At 45.0% G+C, this 26,856-nt stretch overlaps 1 protein-coding gene across 1 annotated transcript in view; it reads right to left on the reverse strand.

Annotated features, from left to right (window-relative positions):
• LOC139259616 (pantothenate kinase 1-like) overlaps positions 1–25,014 on the reverse strand; it is a 106,408-nt gene extending 81,394 nt beyond the window's left edge. The window contains exon 1 of the mRNA XM_070875101.1: positions 24,721–25,014. Within this exon, the coding sequence (XP_070731202.1) occupies positions 24,721–24,916 (196 nt within the window). The 5' untranslated portion in view covers positions 24,917–25,014. The remainder of the gene's footprint in view (positions 1–24,720) is intronic.
• Positions 25,015–26,856: the final 1,842 nt, after the last annotated feature.

The following is a 26,856-nucleotide window of genomic DNA, read 5'->3' on the forward strand; positions in this document are numbered from 1 at the left end:
TTTAAAGGTTCCAATGCAGTGAAGATGGCCAGGTTACTAAACATTGTAAAAACACCAAGCTAGTACAATGACTTCTGAAAGATAAAATAGTTTATATAGATTGCATTGAAGCAACAATGTGAGGTACCAAAAATGAGTATCTGAAAACATCATGATCAATTCTATTATGAAGAAATATTCATTGGGAGAATATAGTTGTTTTCATCTGAGGAAGTTCCAGAGATATTTATAGTTGTACGTTTTTTGGGGAGTTTTGGCTCAAATCACTTTCACCTTGAAGACCCCACAAAAGTAGAAAATTTAAGACGGGCTGAGAATTTCTTACGATGCCCTTGTATATTTGCTGGAGCAGAGGTATAGACAGACAACTCAATGTTTCCAAGCGCTAGTGCCAATAATCGCAACTTAGTCTTTGAGCCTCTGTGTAGGCAGTATCCCCCGGTCTAGGTTCTGATTAAAAACAATAGGTATCATGTAGATATGTTTTACATCGCTTTTTTTTAAAGATAGAACAACTAATGTAGCGCTTTTCAGAGTCAATTAAGTACTTTAGATGTAGAGTCACTGTTGTAATGTACGCAGTCAATTTGCACACAATATGGTCCCACAAACAACAATGTGATAATGACCAGATCATTTCAAGTGATGTTGGTTGAGGGACATCAGGGCGAACTCCCCATATCGTCTTCAAAATCATTTACGTCCACCTGACAAGACAAGACGATGCCTCGGTTTCATGTCTCATCTGAAAGACGGCACCTCAGACAGTGCAGCACTCCTCCAGTATTGCACTGGAGTGTCAACCTCGACTGTGTGCTCAAGTCACTGGAGTGGGATTTGAGCCAACAACCTTCTGACTCGGGAGGCGAGACGGCTACCAACCGAGCCATGGCTGACAAAATTGTGATTAAACTACATGAATAAATCCAAATTTGTTTGACCTGTATGCTGGCAAACCTGATCTTTTGATCACAATGACATCCCAGGACAAAAGACATAGTTCAGAAAGAGCAAAGCTAGGCACAAAGATGGCTGAGATAACAATGGGACAGGATATCGACCAGGATGGGGTTGTATGTCCAGCAATTGGTTTGAATGCCAAGGGTCATAAAATACCCAAAGTTAAACACAACAAGAATTAGACAATAAAAACTTGTTTTTAACATGGTATAAAGAGGAATAAACAACTTCACTTCAGTTAGGAGCTTTGGCTACCTTCATGGCGAGGTACCGTGATAGGCATCGCTCACGAGTCCCTGCAAGTTCTTTACACACAAGTTTCTAGACGTAGGACTGCATGCAGTCTTAAGATGGATGTTTTGAAATAACGATAAATATATTTAATTGACAGACATATTACTCTCTTTCAGTTTACTAATCTGTTATTAAAAAGGGTGAGAATTATCCCAACATGATGGAAGAAATGCAGGACAACAGCTGAATTCCCGAGATGGTTGGTCTGGTAGCATACAATACAAGAGTCACCTCAGTATGAGCTGACAGTGAGCTTTAGACTACGAGGTAGAAAAAAACGACTGCTGGGTTTTGTAAAAGTTCAATCCTTTCTTCCAATCGCACAAGACTGTCTATACCTGTGTCAGTAGGTTATCTGAAAGATCCATTTCAAAAGCACCAAACTATGAAGTCCTCCTTCGTTAGGTAAAACGAATTGACTTCCAATATCTCTGCTTCTTTTCAGATTTGGGTTGCAGCCGCCATTTTGAATACTGGCACCTGATGACTGAGGAAACATTGAGCAAAACCATCTCATCTTGGAAGGAACAACTTCATGTAAAATTTGAAACTCACTGAAGGCAGACATCGATGCACTCTAACCCAAACAAAACAATAAAATGCTCTGGTGAAATTTGACAAACTTTGATCGAGTGAAGAAGAGGATAGCATCCGATTATAAAGCTTCAAAAGACTGACATCAGCTAATTTTAGCAAAGTTTTTTTTTTGACTGAAGTATTGTTCACATTGGGAGAGAAAGCGCTGTCACACTGAGAAAGACTGCTGTCGATGGGGTTTTCTGACAGCTGGGACTAAGGAATTAAAAATAAAGACAGTGCAATAAAATTCCTGAAGGAAGCATTTGTTCAGTGATTTTTATCGCCAGCTGGACCTAAATTCTAGAGTTTTATTCCTCCTTGGAATGAAAATGCCTTCCACACACCAAAATCATATTCAGTCCCTTTGGCCCTCTGAACTGTATTTAATTAATCTTATACTTTTCTTAATTTGACTGAGAGCTCAGAAATGTCTATGCTACTTGTAAAACAATGGGAGGGTGGGGTAGAAAGAGTCACAGATAGAGGGAAAGTTTTTTCAGTTGATGAATGCAATTTTACTTTCACAATGGTGCACCTAATTAGCAGCATAACAACACAACAAAGCATGACAAAAGGTTAAAAAGTACTATGGTACAGAAACATTCTGTACCAACTGGTTTATGCATCACACGACCCTCCTCCATCATCTAACCCCATCAACATATTCTTCTGTTCCTTTCTCCCTCATGTGCTTATCTAATTTCCCCTTGAATGTATCTTTGCCATTTGCCTCAACTACTCATCAGCCGTGGTTCAGTTGGTAGCACTCTCTCGCCTCCGAGTCAAAAGATTGTGTGTTCAAATCCCACTCCCGAGACTGGAGCACAAAAATTTGGGTTGACACCCGGGTGGGAAAGTGGGATTTGAGATCGAAGACCAGCCATCATTTTACTGAATGGCGGAGCAGGTTTGAAATGCTGTATGGGCCTACTCCTGCTCCTAATTCTTATGTTCTTATGTCCAGAGCAGTACTGAGGGAGTGCTGCACTGTCAGAGGTGCCGTCTTTTGGATGAGACGTTAAATCGAGGCCCCCCCTGGCCGTCTCAGATGGACATAAAAGATCCCATGGCAATATTTCAGAGAAGAGCAGGGAGTTATCCCTGGTGTCTTGGCCAATATTTATCCCTCAAATCAACATCACAAAAATCAGATGATCTGGTCATTATCACATTGCTGTTTGTGGGAGCTGCCATGTTTTCTATAGTACTTCATTGGCTGTAAAGCACTCGAGATGTACTGAGGTGCTGATAGGCACTATAAAACGCAAGTCTTTCTTTCTTGTGCCACATTCTAACCACTCTCTGGATGAAGTCTCTCCTGAATACCGATTGGATTTATTAGTGACTATATTTATGGCCCCTAGTTCTGGTCTCGCCCACAAGTGGAAATATCTTCTCTATGTTTGTCCGATAAAACCCTCTCATAATCTCATTTGTGAAGGCCTTGCGAGAGTTTGCTGCGATAAAGGTGCAATAGAAGTGCAGGTTGTTGTCGGATAGCGTATACAATGGAACTCAACTACTCACTGCTTGCAGTAGTCAGTCTTATAAATGTTCAAAATTAACAAATCTGCAACCCAACTGAAACTATGCTATTGTATCATTTTGGTGCCAGTTCCCCATTATTAAAGGACAATTGTCCCAGTTGTAACATTGTGAATCTGCAGGAGTTGACATATGGATGAATTGAGGGAGACTCAATGACTACACTGTTGGCATATGAATGAGTAACAAGTTACCCTGAGGATGACTCAATGACTATACTGTTGAGCAGTGCTGCCCAGCTGACTACATTGGAATGAAAGCTACACTACCTTGAATCTTAAAAAAAAAGTACTGAAATAAAGGAGCACGATTTCAAGTGAAGCCATTTGGTCAACGTTACAGTAAGCAGTTAATCTGTTGTTCAGTCTCTCCTCACCGATGCACTGCTAAAAGTTATAGTGCTTTTATTCTCCACACCCTCCCCCCCACCCCTCATTCATTTTGAGCCCCAAACTAGCATTCTTAGTGGAACAGGACTGTAAACACCAGCATTTCAAGTAACTGAACGAGTACAGTAAACACGGGGCAATTTCTACAATGGGTGACTTGTAGTGCTTCATGACTGGTCAAATAAGCAACTGGATTCTGCTGCAGTCCAAAATAATTCAACTGGCCACATAAAAACAAGGAATTGCCAGATCTGCAAATTCTGAATTTTATAAAGGTTGCTTTTCCTTGTACTGTTCTCTGTATAGCAGTATTCATTTCTAACACACTGAGGCCTGTACAAATAAGTGGTAGTTAGCCACATAAGTGACAAACACGGTGACTAAAGAGTGTTTCCACCACTGCTAAGTGCCGTATAAACAATGTCTCAGTTGAAGTTTAAGCCTTAAATTGGTTCCATCGAGCTCCAGTTACTGAGAGGGAGTTAAGTACTGTGAAAGATTGCTACCAAAATCCCATTGCCTTGGAAACTCTGCTAAGGATACTGCAATCATTGCAGAACAGAACATTCAGCTTTTCTTGAAGATAATGACCTAGAGTTTCCTGGAGACTTGTGCCATCCGAATTGTGCAATCACAACGCTGGGATTGTTTTCCAGTGCAAAAGTCTCCAGGAAGTGATGCCGCAACTTGTGACATTATTCACGTCACGCCATAATTTCCTGGGATTTTTGCACTGCTCCATGAAAAGTTGATCATAGCTCTACCCTTCCCATCCTCAGTCAAGTCAATGGAAATTGCAAATTTCCTGGATTTATGCGAGTTTTTTCATCTCTGCCTCTTATTAGAGTGAAAAATAATGGCGCAGGTGAATGTATTTAAATTCATGAGCTCAAATCAATGATCAAAGTAAAATAAAATCTCTGCTCTTTCTTAATATATTTAATGCTTAGCTAAAACCCATCAAAATAAGTCTGTTTCATTGTGTGTTGGGTTTAGTTTATATTGTGTACATGGTATAGGGCATTGCGATGTATGCGTGCGCACTGGGTCCATGCTGCAGAGCAAGTCTCCAGTCGTCCTGGTTCAACCCTTGTCACTGGATAAAGGCCTAGCTCTGTCAAGCCCGTGTGGTGGCTGGTGTGCAACGGTCACCACACATAAAAAAAAAAAAATCCACGCACCCCTTCAACTGGAGTTCAGGACTGGAACATGGAGTCCTTCATCGAAACACCTGTGAACGCGTGGAAGCTAATCATCCTCGTTCGAGGGACCGCCTATGATGACTGGGCATTGATGAAACTTGAAAGTGGGGGAGAAATTCCTTCAGTTTTGTTTTCGGGCCCACAACGGTTGGTGGGCTCACCGTGCGCGCCAGAAACCAGAGTCCCAAGGACCACCTGAAATTGGGCCTCGAGCCTGCCCTGAATAATTCCAGTGAGGCACGGGCTGACCACAGGAAAAACAAGATTCACATGACCTTAAGGAACATTGAAATAAAAAATGAGCTGCATTTCAAGCAAAGCCATGTCAAATCTTGGGGGGGCTCATCACACTTGTCCCACGTAACCAATTTATAACAACCCAGGCATCAAGCTACATCCAGTGTACAGCACAGAGGCAGGCCTTTAGGCCTAAGTGGCCCAAGTATGCATCAACATACTGGAAGCAAACTCTTCAGTAACACAAAAATGCCACTGCTCAAAGTTTGAATGCAACTCTTACATCAAAATGTAGCACGTGTAGCCACTACAAAAGATAATTACCCAGGACTGCACATCTCCTAAGGAAAGCTTTTGAAACGAGGTTGGAATGAAGAAGGATTGTAGTTGAAGCCCTGTGTTTTGACTCTTAAAACTTATACAGCAAGGCAATGAAATTAAGCAAAGCTGCAGACAGCTTAGTCAGCTAATAGCATTTCTAACTTACAGTAAATCTATTATGGAAAGGTTTATTTACATCAGATGTCTTCGTAGCATACCATTAGCTATAGATTTATGTAATGCTGGCTAAACGTACACCAATTCCTTTAGCTACTGCAATACTTCCACGCACACATTTATTCAATACTACTGAATCAGAACAGCTCCATTTATCACCCGAGTTTGTTATTTGGTGTTGTTTAGTGCTTTACAGAATTCTGAAACAACATACTCCAGACAGTCACAAAATGTACTCATCAGGTCAGCTAAAACACTCGAGAGGAACAAAGTTCCATTAATCAGCACACTCTTACCACCTTTGCGGAAAGAAGAGAGATTTTACAAAAAAAAAGCTGCCTTGGAACTGCTGTTAACATTTGTCGATTTTGGCAGAAGCTTAGTGCCTACATCTTGTGATTTGGAAACCAAGTTGACAAAAAGTGACCTGACTGGATCACTAATGTGAGCAGGGGAACAGCTGATAATTCGGAGAGAGGTCAATTTATCTTGCAACACATTTAATCCAAACAGAGCTGTATGCATTTTGTATCGACAGCTGCACGGTGCATAAGGAATGCTTAAACTATGGATTTTGTACAAACAGCAGGCTGTGCTAGGTCACTTAAAAAGGTAAATGGTCTCGATGTGATGCATAGTAGGCCAGTCATTATCTCAAAGAACACTGAACTTTAATTTATCTGAACTGGCGACTAAGGATCTGTAAATACAAGGAATGAAGCGTTTAAAATGAGTTTTTAAAATATGCAAAAATATATATGTGTAGATAGCCACAAGTCATCATAAGTAATGCAACTGACCAGAAGAGTGACAACTGTGTACAACAATCTGATTTTTTTTGTTAAACAGACAATAATGAAGATACTAAAAACATGAGTTATATTAGCGGTCAGCTATTTATCAGCAAGTTTACTGTGAAGCTCCTGAATGCAAATCCATAGTAATTAACCTACTTTAGAATCAGTGGGGGAGCGGTGGATGAGATTTCAGTGGTCAAGCAACAACTTGAATTTATTTAGCACTTTTAATGTAGTAAAACATCCCAATAAAGAGAGGGAAGCTAGAATACGAGAGTAAACTAGCAAGAAATATAAAAACAGGTAGCAAGAGTTTCTACAGGTATATAAAAAGGAAGCTAAAGTAAACGTTGGTCTCTTAGAGGGTGAGACTGGGGAATTATTATTGGGGAACAGAGAAATGGTGGAGACTTTGAAGAAATATTTTGTATCGTAGAAGACACTAAAAGCATCCCAATAATGGATAATCAAGGGGCTATAGGGAGGGAGGTACTTAATACAATCACTATTACTAAAGAAAAAGTACTCGGTAAAATAATGGGACTAAAGGCGGACAAGTCCCCTGGACCTGATGGCTTGCATTCTAGGGTCTTAAAAGAAGTGGCTGCAGACATAGTGGATGCATTGGTTGTAATCTACCAAAATTCCCTGGATTCTGGGGAGGTCCCAGCAGATTGGAAAACTGCAAATGTAACGCCCCTATTTAAAAAAAGGAGGCAGACAGAAAGCAGGAAACTATAGACCAGTTAGCCTATCAGTCGTTGGGAAAATGCTGGAGTCCATTATTAAGGAATCAGTCGCAGGACATTTTATAATATGGTCAAGCAGAGTCAGCATGGTTTTATGAAAGGGAAATCATGTTTCGAGTCAAATTTGCTAGAATTCTTTGAGGATATAACGAGCAGGGTGGATAAGGGGGAATCAGTGGATGTGATGTATTTGGATTTCCAGAAGGCATTCAATAAGGTGCCACATAAAAGGTTCCTACACAAGATAAAAGTTCACCTGGTTGGGGGTAATATATTAGCATGGATAGCGGATTGGCTAACTAACAGAAAACAGAGAGTCGGGATAAATGGGTCATTTCTCGGTTGGCAAATGGTAACTCGTGGGGTGCAGCAGGGATCAGTGCTGGGGCATCAACTATTTACAATCTATATTAATGACTTGGATGAAGGGTCGAGTGTAATGTAGCCAAGTTTGCTGATACAAAGATGGGCGGGAAAGCAATGTTGTGAGGAGGACACAAAAAAAAAATCTGCAAAGGGATATAGACAGGCTAAGTGAGTGGGCAAACATTTGGCATAATGTGGGAAAGTGTGAGGTTATCCACTTTGGCAGGAAAAATAAAAAAGCTAAATTATTTAATAAAGAGAAATTACAAAATGCTGCAGTACAGGACCTGGGGTCCTTGTGCATGAAACACAAAAAGTTAGTATGCAGATACAGCAAGTAATCAGGAAGGCAAATGGAATGTTTGCCTTTACTGCAAAGGGGTTGGAGTATAAAAGCAGGGAAGTCCAGCTCCAACTGTACAGAGTATCAGTGAGGTCACACCTGGAGTACTGCGTACAATTTTGGTCTCCTTATTTAAGGAGGGGTATACTTGCATTGGAGGCAGTTCAGAGAAGGTTCACTAGCTTTATTCTGGAGATGAGAGGGTTGACTTATGAAGATAGGTTGAGCATATACTCAGTGGAGTTCAGAAGAATGAAAGGTGATCTTATCGAAATATATAAGATAATGAGGAGGCTCGGCAAGGTGGATGCAGAGAGGATATTTCCACTCATAGGGGAAACTAAAACTAGGGGGCATAGTCTCAGAATAAGGGGTTGCCCATTTAGAACTGCGATGAGGAGGAATTTCTTCTCAGAGGGTTGTAAATCTGTGGAATTCTCTGCCCCAGAGAGCTGTGGCGGTTGGGTCACTGAATATATTTAAAGTGGAGAGAGACAGATTTTTGAGCGATAAGGGAATAAAGGGTTTTGGGAAGCGGGCAGGGAAGTGGAGCTGAGTCCATGATCAAATCAGCCATGATCTCATTAAATGGTGGAGCAGGCTCGAGGGGCTTAATGGCCTACTCCTGCTCTTATTTCTTATGTTCCATGTTCTTAACGCGCTTTATAGAAGCGTTATCAAACAATATTTGATGCCGAGCCACATGAGGAGATATTAGGACAGGTGACCAAAAGCTTGGTCAAGGAGGTAAGTTTTAAGGAGCATCTTCCAGGAGGAGAGTTAGACAGTCAGAGAGGTTTAGGGAAGGAATTGCACAGCTTAGAGCCTAGGCAGCTGAAGGCATGGTCGTCAATGGTGGAGCAATAAAAATCAGCGATGTGCAAGAGGCCAGCAATGGGGAGAGCACAGAAATCTTGGAGGGTTGTAGGGCTGGGGGAGGTTAGAGATAGGGAGGGACTTGATGTAGAAGAGAAAGCTCAGCCACAGATCAAGCAATACTCCAAAGATCTACACCTATGTACCTAGCCAATAGCAGCTTTCACAAACAGGCCTCATCTTACAATCGGAAATCTGCATGTTTCACTTTCTTCCCCGCAAAATTTGTGGGATTAATAATTATTACAAGTGTGATAAATTATTTACTGTAATTTACACAGAATTCCCACTCTGTCCTTTTAAAATATGCTCTCCGAATGTAGATGACATTGGCACGGCTGTATTTATTGGCCATCCATAGTTGCCCAGAGAAGTTGATGTTTGGTCTTCTTATTGAACCTCTCTAGTCTATTCCTAGAAGTGGAAATAAACTAGAAACTGAACATAGACTAGAGTTTCAACAGTCAAAATTAATATAATGGGACTGAATTTGCCGTCGGAGGCTTCGCGCATGCGGATGCCTCCGACCATCAAAAAATCTATTCACTTACCTTCTGCCTGAGGATCCATGGAGACTTGCACTCCTGGGCCTCTATGCGTACGCCTGCATAGAGGCCCACGTATCCCAGGGTGGCTCGCAAGCGACCCTGGGATCACGTGGATTGGCCCAACCAATCAAAGGGGGATCCCCATTCATTAATATGTATGGAATTCCCATAAGCATGAATGGGGATCACATTAAAATATACATTTAACATAATGCATTTTAAAAAGCATTACATATTTAAAATCAATTAAAATACAATATAATTAAACATTTAAAACAACATTTAAAAAACATAAATGTAAATGTTTTAAACAGGCTAAAAATAACCTTACCTTATTGTACATGTTTTAATGTTTACATGAATGAAACTTAAAAAAAATGTTTTAAACTCTTATGCTGGTAAAAGGCAGGCCTTACGCAGGCGTAAGAATTTCACAGGCATTCACTGGGCAGAAGCTGGGCAAATTCCCAGCTCTCCGCCCACGGAGGCTCTTTTCCAGAGGATGCGTGCCATCTGTGAAAAGAATTCTTGGCAGTTCGCAAGTTCCGGGTTTAGGCACATGCGCAGAGAAAGGCTAAACCCGGAAATTGCACGACACTTATGGGTGGATACGCACCTCGTACTCACCCATATGGTTGTAAATTATGGCCCAATATGGTTGCAAAATTAGGTAGTTATACAACCAATGAGATTCATAGAGCACAAGACAATAAACATACACTGGAACTTTCAACTTGGGCAGGGATGCAAAATGGGTGGCCGATGGAAGGAAAATTCTGGCAGGGTGTTAACAGGTGGCCAATCCAGTATCACCCATTTTACGTCAAGTTGAAAGTTCTGTCCAGTTCGGCAATAAATGCTGATCTTGCCGGCGACACCCATACCACAAGAATGTCATGGCTCAGTGGGTAGTTGTTCACGATTGAGTCAAGTCAAGTCCCTCTCCAAAGACAAGTGCAGTACTGAGGGATTGCAACATTGTCGGAGATGCCGTTTTTCAGTAGAAATATTAAACGGAGGCCTCGTATGCCTCCTTCGTTGCAGGTAAAAAAATGTCCCTTGTATCTCTCAACCAACTCACAAACAGATTATCTGGTCATATATCTCATTGCTGTGTGTGGGAGCTTCCCACTTTAACAACAGCGATTACACTACAAAAGTACTTCATTGATTGTAAAGCACTTCGGAACATCCTGAGATTGTGAAAGGCGCTATATAAATACAAGTCCTCTTTTTTCCTTTCATCAGAGCTCTCAATTCCCCTTCTCCTGTAATTTGATTTCATACCAATCTGGTTTCAACTAGTAACAAAATGTTGTCTCAAACCACATCCTTCAGGTACAGATTTCAAGATAAATTATACTCATGAAATTCCTTTTCCTTCAGAATTCACCGAGGACGAAGGAACCAGCGGACAGACACCGCTTTACAAAAGCAAAATACTGCGATGCTGGAATCTGGAATAAAAACAGAAAATGCTAGAGATCTCGGCGGGTTAGGCAGTGCCTGTGGAGAGGAAGCAGAGTTAATGTTTCGGGTCGATGACCCTTCGTCAGGACTGGAGAGTGTTCGAAAAGAACATTCTTAACAAGCACTGAAAGGGGGAGGGGAGGGAAGAACAAAAGGGAAGGTCTGTGTTAGGGTGGAAGACAGGCGAGATTAGAGAGACAAAAGGGATGGTGGCCCAAATTCAAATGGTAATGGCAGGAGTTAGAAAAACATTAGTCAAGATAGGGTGTGGATGGCAAGACAATGACCAGCTGTCATTAGAGACAAGGAGAAAAAAAAAAGAGAAAGACACAGGCTCTGGGGGTGGGGGGGGGGGGGGGGGGGGGAAGGGGGAAGGGGGGAGGGAAGGGGGGAGGGGGAAGGGGGGAGGGGGGGGCGGTAAGGGAGCCAAAGATTGGCAGCGGTTACGCTCTGAAATTGTTGAACTCAATGTTGAGTCCAGAAGGCTGTAAAATGCCTAAACGAAAAATGAGGTGCTGTTCCTCGAGCTTCATTGGAACAGTGCAGGAGGCCGAGGACGGAGAGGTCAGAGTGGGAATGGAGCAGGGAATTAAAGTGACAGGCGACCGGAAGCTCGGGGTCACGCTTGCGGACTGAACGGAGGTGTTCCGCAAAGTGGTCACCCAATCTACGCTTGGTCTCCCCAATGTAGAGGAGGCCGCTCCGTGAACAGCGAACACAGTATACTACATTGAAAGAAGTACAAGTAAATCGCTGTTTCACCTGGATGGAGTATTTGGGGCCCTGGACAGTGGGAAGGGAGGGGGTAAAAGGGCAGGTGTTGCATCTCCTGCGCTTGCACGGGAAAGGTGCCGTGGGAAGGGGAGGGGGTGCTGGGGGTGACTGCAGAATGGACCAGGGTGTCGCGGAGGGAGCGGTCCCTTCGGAATGCTGAGAGGGGGGGGGGGGGGGGGAAGGGGAAGATGTGATTGGTGGTGGGGTCACGCTGGAGGTGGCGGAAATGGCGGAGGATGATCCGTTGAACGTGGAGGCTGGTGGGGTGAAAGGTGAGGACAAGGGGAACCCTGTCGGGGTTCTGAGAGGGAGGGGAAGGGGTGAGAGCAGAGGTGCGGGAAATAGAACGGACACGGCCGAGGGCCATGTTAACCACGGTGGAGGGGAATCCTCTGTTGATTAAAAAGGAAGACATGTCAGAGACACTAGCGTGAAAGGTGGCATCGTCAGAGCAGATGCGACGGAGACGGAGAAACAGGGAGAATGGAATGCAGTCCTTACAGGATACGGGGTGGAAGGAAGTGTAGTCCAGGTAGCTTATAGCGGAGTCAGGGGGCTTATAGCGGATACTGGGAACAGCGTGGAGGCCCCGACCTTCGTGAGAACACCAGCAACAGGTCGGGGCCGTAAAAGATGAGCGGCCCTGGGAGCAGCATGGAGGCGTACCACTTCAGGGAACAGCGCGAGCTGGTGCAGGAGGGCAATGGCAGTGAAGAGGATGACTGGATTGGACATCACCATAATCCAGGTCACTGATTGGAGCATGGGCAGGTGCAGCAGGAGTGGCAAGGTCGGGGCGAAGGAGCGGTGAGAGATCGGGGCCCAGGAGAGGCGAGAGTCCTGGGCCAGCCCACACTGCGATATGTGTGCGCACTAGGTCCGTGCAGCAGAACTGATCTCCAGTCATCTTGGTTAATCCTTGCCACTGGATCAAGACCTAGCTCTGTCAAGCTTGTGTGGTGGCTGGTGTGCAACAGCCACCTTACATTAAAAAAATCCATGCACAATCATCTTCCACCCTTCAACGTGTAGTTCGGGACCTGGAAGATCAGGTCCCTCATTGAAACACCTGTGAACTTATCCCTATTTGGTGTGGAAGCAAGTCATCCTCGATACGAGGGACCGCCTAAGGAGAAGAGTGGATACTGGTCGAAAGCCTATCCCTAGAGATGGAGAAGTTGAGGAAGGGAAGGGAAGGGAAACTGCTTTTATCGACTTCATTTCTTTAAAAGGAACAAACAAAATTGATTTTCCTCAGGATTGAAGGCAAACAACCTTTAAAGTAAAAAAACAATTGGGCAACTGGCTTTTATCCTTGCTTTTTAACCATTGTTATTCTGAACCTTACGGCAATTGGGCTCACAGTTGGTGACTCCTTCCCCTTAACTGAAGCTGCCCCAGCCAGGTACACATTCAATTATATCCTGCCCTAATCACTGTGGCAGTAATGCAGCTCTTATCATCAGACCCTATCTTGATCTGTCCTCTTATTCCTCTGGCACCTCGTCTTTTGGACATCTCGCCCATTCCCCTTTCCTTCAAAGTACTTCTCGCATATCGTCCTCCCAAGTCCCTAGCAACATCCAGTTTCTTGCTCCTCTCCTCATGCAACCCTGCACTTAGTGAATTCTCACCCTCGAAAATTTCAACCTTCAACTGAATTCCCTTCTCCTATGATTTATCTGCACTCCTGAACCTCACTCTCCACATAATCTCCCCCGCCCATCACCTCAACCACATGGGAAGTCTTGCCATCTGAGAGGATTCTATCTTCGCTGATAAGAGAAACAATAAAGTTAACAGCCACATAATCTTGCCTGCTTCTGCCCCTGAATGTAAGTATCTCCCAGCTCCCTGGTCAGCAACTTCACAAACTCCCAACTTCCTCTCTGGTCCATCTGCCTCGACGCATCTACCAAATTCTGTCGCTCTCTTCTTACCGCTGCCTTCAAATGTTCCCATTCCCTCCATCCCCATCAATCCAATTCTCATCTCCACACCAGAGGTCTCCTGGGCTCCAGTGCACTGAGGCCACAACTGACCTGGTTGCTCACTGACTCTAATCCAAATTCTCCCACTACTTCAGGACTATCCTCGAGAGAGAGAGAGAGAGAGAGAGAGAGAGAGAGAGAGAGAGAGAGAGAGAGAGAGAGAGAGAGTAAGGATGAGCCCAGGTTCCTGTTCCTGATAACAAACCACTTCCTCCAACTTCTCCTCCACATTTTAATCTCCAGCACCAAATGTGACGAGTTCATGGATTTCTTCATCTCAAAAATCGAGACCATCCACTGGGATTTTTCAGCAGGCTCCAGCTACACCACCACCCCCTAATCACACTACAGCTTCTTTACTGTTGCTCCTAGGCATACCCTAAGGCCAGCTTTTCAATGATACCCACCTCCAGTGCCATCAGACCCCACCTGGCCCAATCTATCACACAACTATACCTCCTCAATTCAATTCTCACTGACAGTTAATGGCTCCCCCTCATCAGAATCTGCAGCCCTACCCCCCCGCCCCTCCCCCCCCCCCACCTCCAAGATTGTCATCATAATTCCGTTGCTCAAAAAAACCTACCCCATCCCTCTATCTTTACCTATTACCTCCCTATCTCCAATTCTCAACCTTTGTCTATAAAGTGCTCAATTATATCATTGCCACCTAGCTCCGCGCCCAACTTTTGCTACACTCTCCCTATTCGGATCCCTTCAATGTCCACCCTACACAGGACCAAGAGTGCTCTGGTATGGCATGAAATGCTAATTCACTGTCCCTCCTCGTCTTCCTTGGTCGTCCTGCTGCATTTAACAAAGATGGCCATGCCATTCATGTGTCAGCCTTGGTACACTGGTAACACTCTTGACTTTGTTCAAGCCCCATTCCAGGACCCAAGCTGCATAATATAACGGACACTCGAGTGCTGTACTGACAGAGGTGCTGACTTTTGAATGAGATATTAAATGAAGCCGAAACTGCCCTCTTAGGTTGACATAAAGGATATTATGGCACTAATCAGAGGAACAGGGTTGTCCTCCTCATATCTCAGCCATCAGGAGCTAGGAGCCAAATTAAAGTGCAGGATTTTGAGGGTGGAAATCTCCAGATTTCCATCCCCATGTGCTAACTGACATAGGAATAAACAGCTCAGGAAAGTGAATGCGTGATTGAAAGAGTGGTGTGGGAAGAAGGGATTCCATTTCATGGAACATTGACATCAGTATTGGGACATGAAACTGTATCGCTGGGATGGGCTGTCTCTGAACTAGGCTGGGGCCACAATCAATGTCCTATTTAAGCTGCGCGGTCACGCGACGCTCTGGAGGTCCCGTGCAGCGGCTCACCGGCTTTTAAAAAAGAACAGCTGCACATGCACGGAAGTTTGAATGGAGCGCGCAGCTCATTAAAGGGACCACGCAACCCCAAAAAACAGAGGGAATAGTGACCACTATTCCAGAAGAAACAGAGCTGTGGAAGGACTTTAACCCAGCAAAAGGGAGGAGGGAGTATGCGAGTAAAAATGATAGTACACTAAAGATAATAAGAATGGAAAAGAGCAAAGATCAGAGTACAAAAGTAATAATTAGCAAATATTCCGGGAACAGAAGAGGTTATAACAAAACACCTGAAAAATAAGAACATATTAAATCATCTGTATAGCAATGTACAGAGTATCAGCAAAGATTGAGGTCAGTCCAAGTGTGAAAATACACCAGCAGGACATACGGGCAGGGCTGGGGAAGTTATCCAAAGAGTGCTGTGCACAACTGCACACAGCTTAAGAAATAAAACAAGCGAGTTAGTAACAGAAATTCAGTTAAAGGGTCTAATCTAGGAGCCAATGCAGAGGCTAAATGTTCCAGGCTACAAGATCTTTAAAAAGGACAGGCAAATTGGGACAGGAGGAGAAAAAAATAAATATTGATACAAGACACAATTGCAGCAGTAGAAAGGATATCAGTAATGGTGATCAGACAGTGGAAACACTATGGTTAGAATTGAGGAGAGCAAAGGATGCAAGACTCTAGAGGGAGTTGTCTACAGACCTCCTGATAGTGAGGTAGTGGAGATATATAAATATGGAGATCGGATAAGCATGTCACGGAAACAATGTGGTTATAAAGGGAGATTTTCACAACGACTGAATGAAGCTAAACAGCTCAAGTAATAAAGGCAATGAATTTCTAGAATATATGCGGGGCACCTTTATAGAACAATGGAGAGACAATTGCGGCCTTGCAAGGTGCGTACGAAGTGTGCACTGACCCAGCGACACCTCGCAAAAGACAGTTTTCGAGGTGAGATGCACATGAGCCGAGAACCAGCTTTTCCGATCCGTCAAGATTTCGCCGAATAGATCCTCTGCATCCCCAGGAGAAGGACATTTGTGTGCCAGAGATTGGGCTATTTGCCCATCGAATCTCCTTCAAACTTTTATGTCTGGTAAAAGCAGGCATATAGTCTACTTTTATCAGCTTAACACTTTTAAAACATAGAAAAATGAAATGTAATCATTCATTTTTAATATTAAAAACCCTGTCCATTAAGCAAGTTTATTTTTAATCCTATTAAAACAAATTCCAAAAAATATTTTTTTTTTCTAAAACATTTAATTTTAAATGTGAGGTTTGTTTTAAAACTTATTATGCTGTGTTTCATGCTTTCGGAGGGTTTTCTCATCGATAGTAATGGGAACTCGTAAAAGGGAGTTCCCATTATTATCAATGAGAATACTACCTCGTGATTGGTGGTCCAGGCCCATGTGACGCCAGCATTTCCGTACGTACGGGGAAGTCGTCTCCCCGTACGCTGCACAGCGAACCTAGGCCTCCGACTGGAATCCTACGTAACTCCATGACCACCGGATACTTTCGTAGATTTTTTTCAGTTCAAAGGCGTTCATCCAAAGGAAGCCTCTGACTGTAATTTCTGCCCCAATATGTTTTAGAACCAGCAAAGAGAACAGGTCATACTCGATTTAGTGATGAGTAATGAACCAGAATTAACAATCTGACGGCAACAGAACATTTTTCAAATTTTGACCAGAATATAACTGAATTTGAAAATAGATTTGAGAGGGAGAGTCACAAACTAAAGTTTAAAATTTAAGTAAGTCTAACTTTGAAGAGATGAGAAATAAACTGACCCCTGTAAACCGGGCTGAACTGTTAATGAGCAAACCTACAGACAAAGTATGCAAATAGATATTTGGTACAATACAAAACCAGTACAAAGCAAAAGCTCCACTTGTGTAGTTAAGCATCCATGGTCTTACTGCTAGGGGGATCAAGGGGTATGGCGAGAAAGCAGGAATGGGGTACTGAAGTTGAATGTTCAGCCATGAACTCATTGAATGGCGGTGCAGGCTAGAAGGGCCGAATGGCCTACTCCTGCACCTATTTTCTATGTTTCTATGTTTCTATGTTTCTAAATGAGGTAAGAGACAGTATCAAGCTAAAAGAAAAGGCTGACACAAATGCAAGGAAATGCAAAAGTCCAGCAGACTGGGAGAGCTATAAAAAGCAACAAAGAGATACAAAAAAAGTAACGAGGTGCAAAAAGGGAATGAGGAAAGGGTTATTAAAGCAAACAGTAAAAGTTCTTTTGAATATATTAACATAAAGAGAGCGGTAAAGGGAAAGGGGTCCAATGAAGACAGATGCAGGTGAGACAATAATGGACATAAGGAAATGGCAGTCTTGTTAAATGAATACTTTGTATCCATGTTCACAGTATAAGAGGAGGACAAAATACCGGCAGTACAAAGGAACCTAAAAATATATCAAAGGGAGGAATGTATTGAAGTAATAGAAGTTTCTTTAAAATGGCAATGGAGAAAATAATGAGACTCAAGATAAACAAATCTTCAGGACCTGATTTTTCTTTTAATATCCTGGGTTAGAAACAAAAGGAAGGAAATTGTAGATACATTAGACAATGTTCCAAAGTTATCTAGATTGGAAAATTACGAATGTCGCTCCATTATTTAAGAGAGGAAAGGAGAAAACAGGAAACTCCAGATCCATCAGTTTAACGTGATTAGTGGGGAAGTTACTGGAATCTGTCGTCAGATACAGAGTGACTGAGTAGTTTGACAAGAATGAACTGATCAGAGAGAGTTAGCATGAATTTGAATGGTAGGTCAATGGTAATGCAATAGTTAGGAAGGACATTAGCTTGGATGATGTGGAATCTATATGGGTAGAGCTGCAGAACACCAAAGGGCAAAAAACATCAGTGGGAGTTGTGTACAGACCTCCAAACAGTAGTAGTGATGTTGGGGAGGATATCAAACAGAAAATTAGGGGTGCATGCAATAAAGGTGCAGCAGTTATAATGGATGACTTTAATATGCACATAGATTGGGCGAGCCAAACTGGAAGCAATACGGTGGAGGAGGATTTCCTGGAGTGCATAAGGGATGGTTTTCTAGACCAATATGTCGAGGAATCAACTAGGGGGGAGGCCATCTTAGACTGGGTGTTGTGTAATGAGAGAGGATTAATTAGCAATCTCATTGTGTGAGGCCCCTTGGGGAAGAGTGACCATAATATGGTGGAATTCTGCATTAGGATGGAGAATGAAACAGTTAATTCAGAGACCATGGTCCAGAACTTAAAGAAGGCTAACTTTGAAGGTATGAGGCGTGAATTGGCTAGGATAGATTGGTGAATGATACTTAAGGGGTTGACTGTGGATGGGCAATGGCAGACATTTAGAGACCGCATGGATGAACTACAACAATTGTACATTCCTGTCTGGCGTAAAAATAAAAAAGGGAAGGTGGCTCAACCGTGGCTATCAAGGGAAATCAGGGATAGTATTAAAGCCAAGGAAGTGGCATACAAATTGGCCAGAAATAGCAGCGAACCCGGGGACTGGGAGAAATTTAGAACTCAGCAGAGGAGGACAAAGGGTTTGATTAGGGCAGGGAAAATGGAGTACGAGAAGAAGCTTGCAGGGAACATTAAGGCAGATTGCAAAAGTTTCTATAGGTATGTAAAGAGAAAAAGGTTAGTCAAGACAAACGTAGGTCCCCTGCAGTCAGAATCAGGGGAAGTCATAACGGGGAACAAAGAAATGGCAGACCAATTGAACAAGTACTTTGGTTCGGTATTCACTAAGGAGGACACCAACAACCTTCCGGATATAAAAGGGGTCAGAGGGTCTAGTAAGGAGGAGGAACTGAGGGAAATCTTTATTAATCGGGAAAATTGATGGGATTGAAGGCCGATAAATCCCCAGGGCCTGATGGACTGCATCCCAGAGTACTTAAGGAGGTGGCCTTGGAAATAGTGGATGCATTGACAGTCATTTTCCAACATTCCATTGACTCTGGATCAGTTCCTATGGAGTGGAGGGTAGCCAATGTAACCCCACTTTTTAAAAAAGGAGGGAGAGAGATAACAGGGAATTATAGACCGGTCAGCTTGACATCGGTAGTGGGTAAAATGATGAAATCAATTATTAAGGATGTCATAGCAGTGCATTTGGAAAATGGTGACATGATAGGTCCAAGTCAGCATGGATTTGTAAAAGGGAAATCATGCTTGACAAACCTTCTGGAATTTTTTGAGGATGTTTCCAGTAGAGTGGACAAGGGAGAACCAGTTGATGTGGTGTATTTGGACTTTCAGAAGGCTTTCGACAAGGTCCCACACAAGAGATTAATGTGCAAGGTTAAAGCACATGGGATTGGGGATAGTGTGCGGACGTGGATTGAGAACTGGTTGTCAGACAGGAAGCAAAGAGTAGGAGTAAATGGGTACTTTTCAGAATGGCAGGCAGTGACTAGTGGGGTACCGCAAGGTTCTGTGCTGGGGCCCCAGCTGTTTACATTGTACATTAATGATTTAGACGAGGGGATTAATTATAGTATCTCCAAATTTGCGGATGACACTAAGTTGGGTGGCAGTGTGAGCTGCGAGGAGGATGCTGTGAGGCTGCAGAGTGACTTGGATAGGTTAGGTGAGTGGGCAAATGCATGGCAGATGAAGTATAATGTGGATAAATGTGAGGTTATCCACTTTGGTGGTAAAAACAGAGAGACAGACTATTATCTGAATGGTGACAGATTAGGAAAAGGGGAGGTGCAACGAGACCTGGGTGTCATGGTACATCAGTCATTGAAGGTTGGCATGCAGGTACAGCAGGCGGTTAAGAAAGCAAATGGCATGTTGGCCTTCATAGCGAGGGGATTTGAGTACAGGGGCAGGGAGGTGTTGCTACAGTTGTACAGGGCCTTGGTGAGGCCACACCTGGAGTATTGTGTACAGTTTTGGTCTCCTAACTTGAGGAAGGACATTCTTGCTATTGAGGGAGTGCAGCGAAGGTTCACCAGATTGATTCCCGGGATGGTGGGACTGACCTATCAAGAAAAACTGGATCAACTGGGCTTGTATTCACTGGAGTTCAGAAGAATGAGAGGGGGCCTCATAGAAACGTTTAAAATTCTGACGGGTTTAGACAGGTTAGATGCAGGAAGAATGTTCCCAATGTTGGGGAAGTCCAGAACCAGGGGTCACAGTCTAAGGATAAGGGGTAAGCCATTTAGGACCGAGATGAGGAGAAACTTCTTCACCCAGAGTGGTGAATCTGTGGAATTCTCTACCACAGAAAGTAGTTGAGGTCAATTCACTAAATATATTCAAAAGGGAGTTAGATGAAGTCCTTACTACTCGGGGGATCAAGGGGTATGGCGAGAAAGCAGGAAGGGGGTACTGAAGTTGCATGTTCAGCCATGAACTCATTGAATGGCGGTGCAGGCTAGAAGGGCTGAATGACCTACTCCTGCATCTATTTTCTATGTTTCTATGTCATAGGATCATAGAATCTGCAGCTCAGAATGAGGGTATTTGGCCCATTGTGCCTGTTCTGGTTCTCTGAAAGAGCTAATAATTAGTCCCACCCACTTACTTTTTCCCCGTAACCCTGCAAAGTTTTCCTTTTTAAGTAGAGATCCAATTCCCTTTTGAAAGTTACTGCCGAATCTGCTTCCACCACCCTTTCAAGCAGTGCATTCCAGATCATAACTCACCGAGTATAAAAAACCTAATTTCTCCAGACTAAACTAGCTGAATTTTATATAAATGCAAGTTTTTTTTTCCCCCGTGATGCCAGTGGTTTAATTTCTCTAAGCCACTGATCAAAAACCAATTAGATTTTAAAATGTGCATTTGTTTTCACCCACCTATTATTTGCTGAATTACAAAATTTGGTGCATTAAAAGGCAAGAACATTAAAGAAAAAGTACTTAATTAAAAAAAAAAGGTTTTAACAGCATGGACACATGTCCAGAATTATCTGGTGGGCATTTTGTGAAGTTCTCATGGGCACATAAATCACTTCAACATTCTATTAGCTTTGTTAATTGCTGCTCTGCAAGATACAAGGAAGATAGTCAAGCACTGGAGGCAGTCCATGGAAGAGCCATTCGAGTGAACGCAGTGTTCGAGGTCTGCATCGGTTGGACAAGTTGAACAGCAAGTCTACTAAGACGCCTAGGGTCACTTTCAACTTCATCTTTAGCTATTTCAACATCATTGAGTATGTTTGTCACCCGTTATGCCTTCCTATATGCAGCACTTTACACTTGTCTGCATTAAGTCTGATCTGCCATTATTCTTACCCAATTACATATTGCGTCTAACTCCTACTGTAACTTCTGAGCTGCCTCCTCAAATTCCACTGTCCTTCTAGTATCAGCTACAAATTTGACCAATTCACATTGGTGTAAATTAGAAACAGTAATGGCCCCAATACCAACCCCTGGGGCACACCACATCCACGCCCAACCCGACATAACAAATAGCCAATTGTATCCTGCCTTTCAGCCAAATTATTATTCATACCCAAGATTTACCGTGAATCCCCACAGCTTTGAATTTAAGGACTAAACTTTGGGGTGGAATTTTGTCAAATACCTTCCAATAGTTTAAGAACAATACCTCATTGTGCTTACCATTTGGCATGCCACTGCCCCAAAGAAATAAAGGAGATGGATCAAGCATGATCCTCCCCCTGCTTGCATAGAATGTACAGCCCAGAAACACGCCATTAGGCCCAACTGGTCTATGCCGGATTTTATGCTCCACACGAGCCTCTTCCCACCCCTCTTCATCTAATCCTATCAGCAGAAGTTTCTGTTCCTTTCTCCTTCGTGTTTATATAACTTCTCCTTAACTGCATCTGCGTTAATCACCTCAACTACTCCTCGAGGTAACGAGTTCCATATTTTTCATCTCCCACGAGTGAAAACATCTCGATTTCATACCCTATCAAACCCTTTCATAATCTTAAAGATCTCTACCAGGTCACCCCTCAGTCTTCTCTTTTCGAGAGAAAATTACCCCAGCCTGATCGGCCTTTCCTGACAGGTATAACCTCAGTTCTGGTATCATTCTGGTAAATCTAGTTTTCACCTTCTCCAGTACCGCTATATCCTTTATATAATAGAGACCAGAACTGTGCACAGTACTCCACGTGTGGTTGAACCAAAGTTCTATACAAGTTCAACATAATGTCACTGCTTTTCAATTCTATCGTTGATTTCTTTAACACCCAGGGCCTCAGTGTAACGTATTATCTACAGTACATGGACTACACTTCAAAAAGTACTTCATTGGCTGTAAAGCGCTTTGGGACATCCGGTGGTCGTGAAGGGTGCTATATAAAATGCAAGTCTTTTCTTTCATCTGAAAAACTTGAGAGTCCATTATTGTACAGAGAACCCGCAGGTTTACTTCTGATAACCCATTCTATTATTTTACACAGCTACAGTTAGGCCAAGGTGTGATTTGGAATGGCACAGCACAGCTCATGACAAATTCCGTTAACGTTGACATTTACTGTTTGCAATGTGATTTTCTGCCCAAGTATCCCAAATGAGCACAAATGTCTCCTGGATGCAGTGAAAACACAGGCTTCTGAGCAATAATAAACCACATGCCATAATCTATCATTTATCCAGGTTAAAATCATCAAATCATAGAATGATACTGAAAAATGACACAGGAGGCCATTCAGTCTATCGTGCCTATGTCAGCTCTTTGAAAGTGCTGTCCACTTAGCCCACTGCCCTGCTCTTTCCCCATAGCCTTATAAATTCTTGCCCTTCAAATATTTATCCAATTCTCTTTTGAAAGTTAAGGTTACAGTTATTAGTACAATTCAGTACTATTACAAATCTATAAAGTTACAATAAGCATGTTACTTACATGGCTTTTTAGCTTGTTTCAGCTTCATTGCAACTACAAGTGTTGTCAGGCACAAGACGCAGTAACCTTATATCACTAACAAATCTTTTTTTTTTAAAAAAGACTCAAAACAGAACTGCAAGATGAATTCAGCACAAAACTGGAAACTGATTGAGTAAGAATATGTTCAGCATTTGCAAATGTAAAGTGGCCCAGAAAACCTGTTCTTGCACTTTGGCAGCAATCATGTTACCTCTCCCTGGTGTCAGTGGGAGTACTTTACGTGAAGTGGTTTTATTGGCCATCACGGGCGGCTCACGAAGTCAGCAGTGATTACGAACAACCAACCAGAGCCCCTGAGGAAGCGACACCCAATCAGACAAAGCAAACGCCGCAGGCAGACCCGGCGTTCAAGGATCGCAGCAATAACACATCGACCTCATATATCGCGGGTCGCACCATGGTCACAAGCACTGGCACACACACACTGTGTATCGCAACTATAGATTAGATAACGATGGGCAAATACCCGCAGGATTGTTCAAACTGTTTTTATAACATAGCTGCTGCTGCTGCCATGTTAGACTGAGATATAACTCAAGCACTCAGCTCACGCCGCAGCTTCACACATGACACATCTGTACAGCTACACATCTAGACCCAGTCCCCAATCTCACGACATCTTCAACCAGTACACATCTGTACCGTCATCTCACTGTATCGTCAACCAGTACACATCTGTACAGCTAGACACATCTGCACCATAATGTCATATATTGCACACATCTGCACCATCTCATATCATGTTGCACACATCTATACAACACATCTGCATCATCTCATATCATATTGCACGCATCTGTACACCAACACATCTGCACCATCTCATATCATAGGTTGCACACATCTGCACCATCTCATATCATGTTACGCACATCTGTACACCAACACATCTGCACCACAATCTCAGCTCATGTTGCACACATCTGTACACCAACACATCTGCACCATCTCATATCAGGTTGCACACATCTGTACACCAACACATCATGTTGCTCACATCTGTACAGCTACACATCTGCACCATTATCTCATATGTTGCACACATCTGTACAGCAACGCATCTGTACAGCAACGCATCTGCACCATCATCTTAAATCTTGCACACATCTGTACAGCAACACATCTGCACCATCATCTCATATGTTGCACACATCTGTACAGCAACACATCTGCACCATCATCTTAAATCTTGCACACATCTGTACAGCAACACATCTGCACCATCATCTCATATGTTGCACACATCTGTACAGCAACGCATCTGCACCATCATCTTAAATCTTGCACACATCTGTACAGCAACACATCTGCACCATCATCTCATATGTTGCACACATCTGTACAGCAACGCATCTGCACCATCATCTTAAATCTTGCACACATCTGTACAGCAACGCATCTGCACCATCATCTTAAATCTTGCACACATCTGTACAGCAACGCATCTGCACCATCATCTTAAATCTTGCACACATCTGTACAGCAACACATCTGCACCATCATCTCATATGTTGCACACATCTGTACAGCAACACATCTGCACCATCTCATATCATGTCGCATACATCTGTACAGCAACACATCTGCACCATCATTTCATATCATGTTGCACACATCTGTACAGCAACACATCTGCACCAGGTCCCCGTCTCACCGCAAACATCTGCACTGTCACGCTGCACAGCTGTACACACCTGTGCCCAGCTCCCATGTCGCGCAACAGCATCACATTTGCATCGCCACCTCAGCCGCCCATCCCCCGAGCGGCTGCACACATTTGCACCGCTGCCACCCTCCCCCTATCTCTCTCTCTCTCTCTCTCTCCCCCTGCCACTTACGCGGTCTGTTTTTCCTGCCCGAATCCATCCTCCTGCGGATGCGGCATTTCTTGGCGGGGGAGCCGTGCTGCTGCTCCAGGCTGCCGCTGCCGCCGGGCCCCGGGTGCAATCCGTTCTGCAGCCGCTCGGCGCAGGGCTGGGGCTGGGGCAGGGGCAGGGGCAGGGGCTCGGGCGGGGCGCGGGCTTTCCTCTCCATGCAGCCAGGCTGTGAGTGTGTGTGAGACGGACAGGTCCGGGGTCCGGCTCCCGCGGGCTCAGCGCCGGTCCGGCTGCGGCTCCCGCTCCGGGATCACTCTGGGTCAGTCCGCCTGACGTCACCGCCAGACCTGCGCCTGCGCCTGGCGCTCCCTCCCCGCCAGACCCAGACTGAGAGAGAGCCCACCTCAGACCCAGACCCAGTGACAGAGAGCCCACCCCCAGACCCAGTGAGAGAGAGCCCACCTCAGACCCAGACCCAGTGACAGAGAGCCCACCCCCAGACCCAGTGAGAGAGAGCCCACCCCCAGACCCAGTGAGAGAGAGCCCACCCTCAGACCCAGACCCAGTGAGAGAGAGCCCACCCCCAGACCCAGTGAGAGAGAGCCCACCTCAGACCCAGACCCAGTGACAGAGAGCCCACCCCCAGACCCAGTGAGAGAGAGCCCACCTCAGACCCAGACCCAGTGAGAGAGAGCCCACCTCAGACCCAGACCCAGTGAGAGAGAGCCCACCCCCAGACCCAGTGAGAGAGAGCCCACCTCAGACCCAGACCCAGTGAGAGAGAGCCCACCTCAGACACAGACCCAGTGAGAGAGAGCCCACCCTCAGACCGAGACCCAGTGAGAGAGAGCCCACCCCCAGACCCAGTGAGAGAGAGCCCACCCCCAGACCCAGTGAGAGAGAGCCCACCCTCAGACCCAGTGAGAGAGAGCCCACCCTCAGACCCAGACCCAGTGAGAGAGAGCCCACCCCCAGACCCAGTGAGAGAGAGCCCACCCCCAGACCCAGTGAGAGAGAGCCCACCTCAGACCCAGACCCAGACCCAGTGAGAGAGAGCCCACCCCCAGACCCAGACCCAGTGAGAGAGAGTCCACCCCCAGACCCAGACCCAGTGAGAGAGAGCCCACCCTCAGACCCAGACCCAGTGAGAGAGAGCCCACCCCCAGACCCAGTGAGAGAGAGCCCACCTCAGACCCAGACCCAGTGACAGAGAGCCCACCCCCAGACCCAGTGAGAGAGAGCCCACCCCCAGACCCAGTGAGAGAGAGCCCACCCTCAGACCGAGACCCAGTGAGAGAGAGCCCACCCCCAGACCCAGTGAGAGAGAGCCCACCCCCAGACCCAGTGAGAGAGAGCCCACCCTCAGACCCAGTGAGAGAGAGCCCACCCTCAGACCCAGACCCAGTGAGAGAGAGCCCACCCCCAGACCCAGTGAGAGAGAGCCCACCCCCAGACCCAGTGAGAGTGAGCTCACCCCCAGACCCAGACACAGACTGAGAGAGAGCCCACCTCAGACCCAGACCCAGTGAGAGAGAGCCCACCCTCAGACCCAGTGAGAGAGAGCCCACCCTCAGACCCAGACCCAGACCCAGTGAGAGAGAGCCCACCCCCAGACCCAGTGAGAGAGAGCCCACCCTCAGACCCAGACCCAGTGAGAGAGAGCCCACCCCCAGACCCAGACACAGACTGAGAGAGAGCCCACATCAGACACAGACCCAGTGAGAGTGAGCCCACCCTCAGACCCAGACCCAGTGAGAGTGAGCTCACCCCCAGACCCAGACACAGACTGAGAGAGAGCCCACCTCAGACCCAGACCCAGTGAGAGTGAGCTCACCCCCAGACCCAGACACAGACTGAGAGAGAGCCCACCTCAGACCCAGACACAGTGAGAGAGAGCCCACCCCCAGACCCAGACCCAGTGAGAGTGAGCCCACCCCCAGACCCAGACCCAGTGAGAGTGAGCTCACCCCCAGACCCAGACTGAGAGAGAGCCCACCTCAGACCCAGACCCAGACCCAGTGAGAGTGAGCTCACCCCCAGACCCAGACACAGACTGAGAGAGAGCCCACCTCAGACCCAGACACAGTGAGAGAGAGCCCACCCCCAGACCCAGACCCACTGAGAGAGAGCCCACCCCCAGACCCAGTGAGAGAGAGC

The sequence above is a fragment of the Pristiophorus japonicus genome, chromosome 3, assembly GCF_044704955.1.
Source record: "Pristiophorus japonicus isolate sPriJap1 chromosome 3, sPriJap1.hap1, whole genome shotgun sequence".
NCBI lineage: Eukaryota > Metazoa > Chordata > Chondrichthyes > Pristiophoridae > Pristiophorus > Pristiophorus japonicus.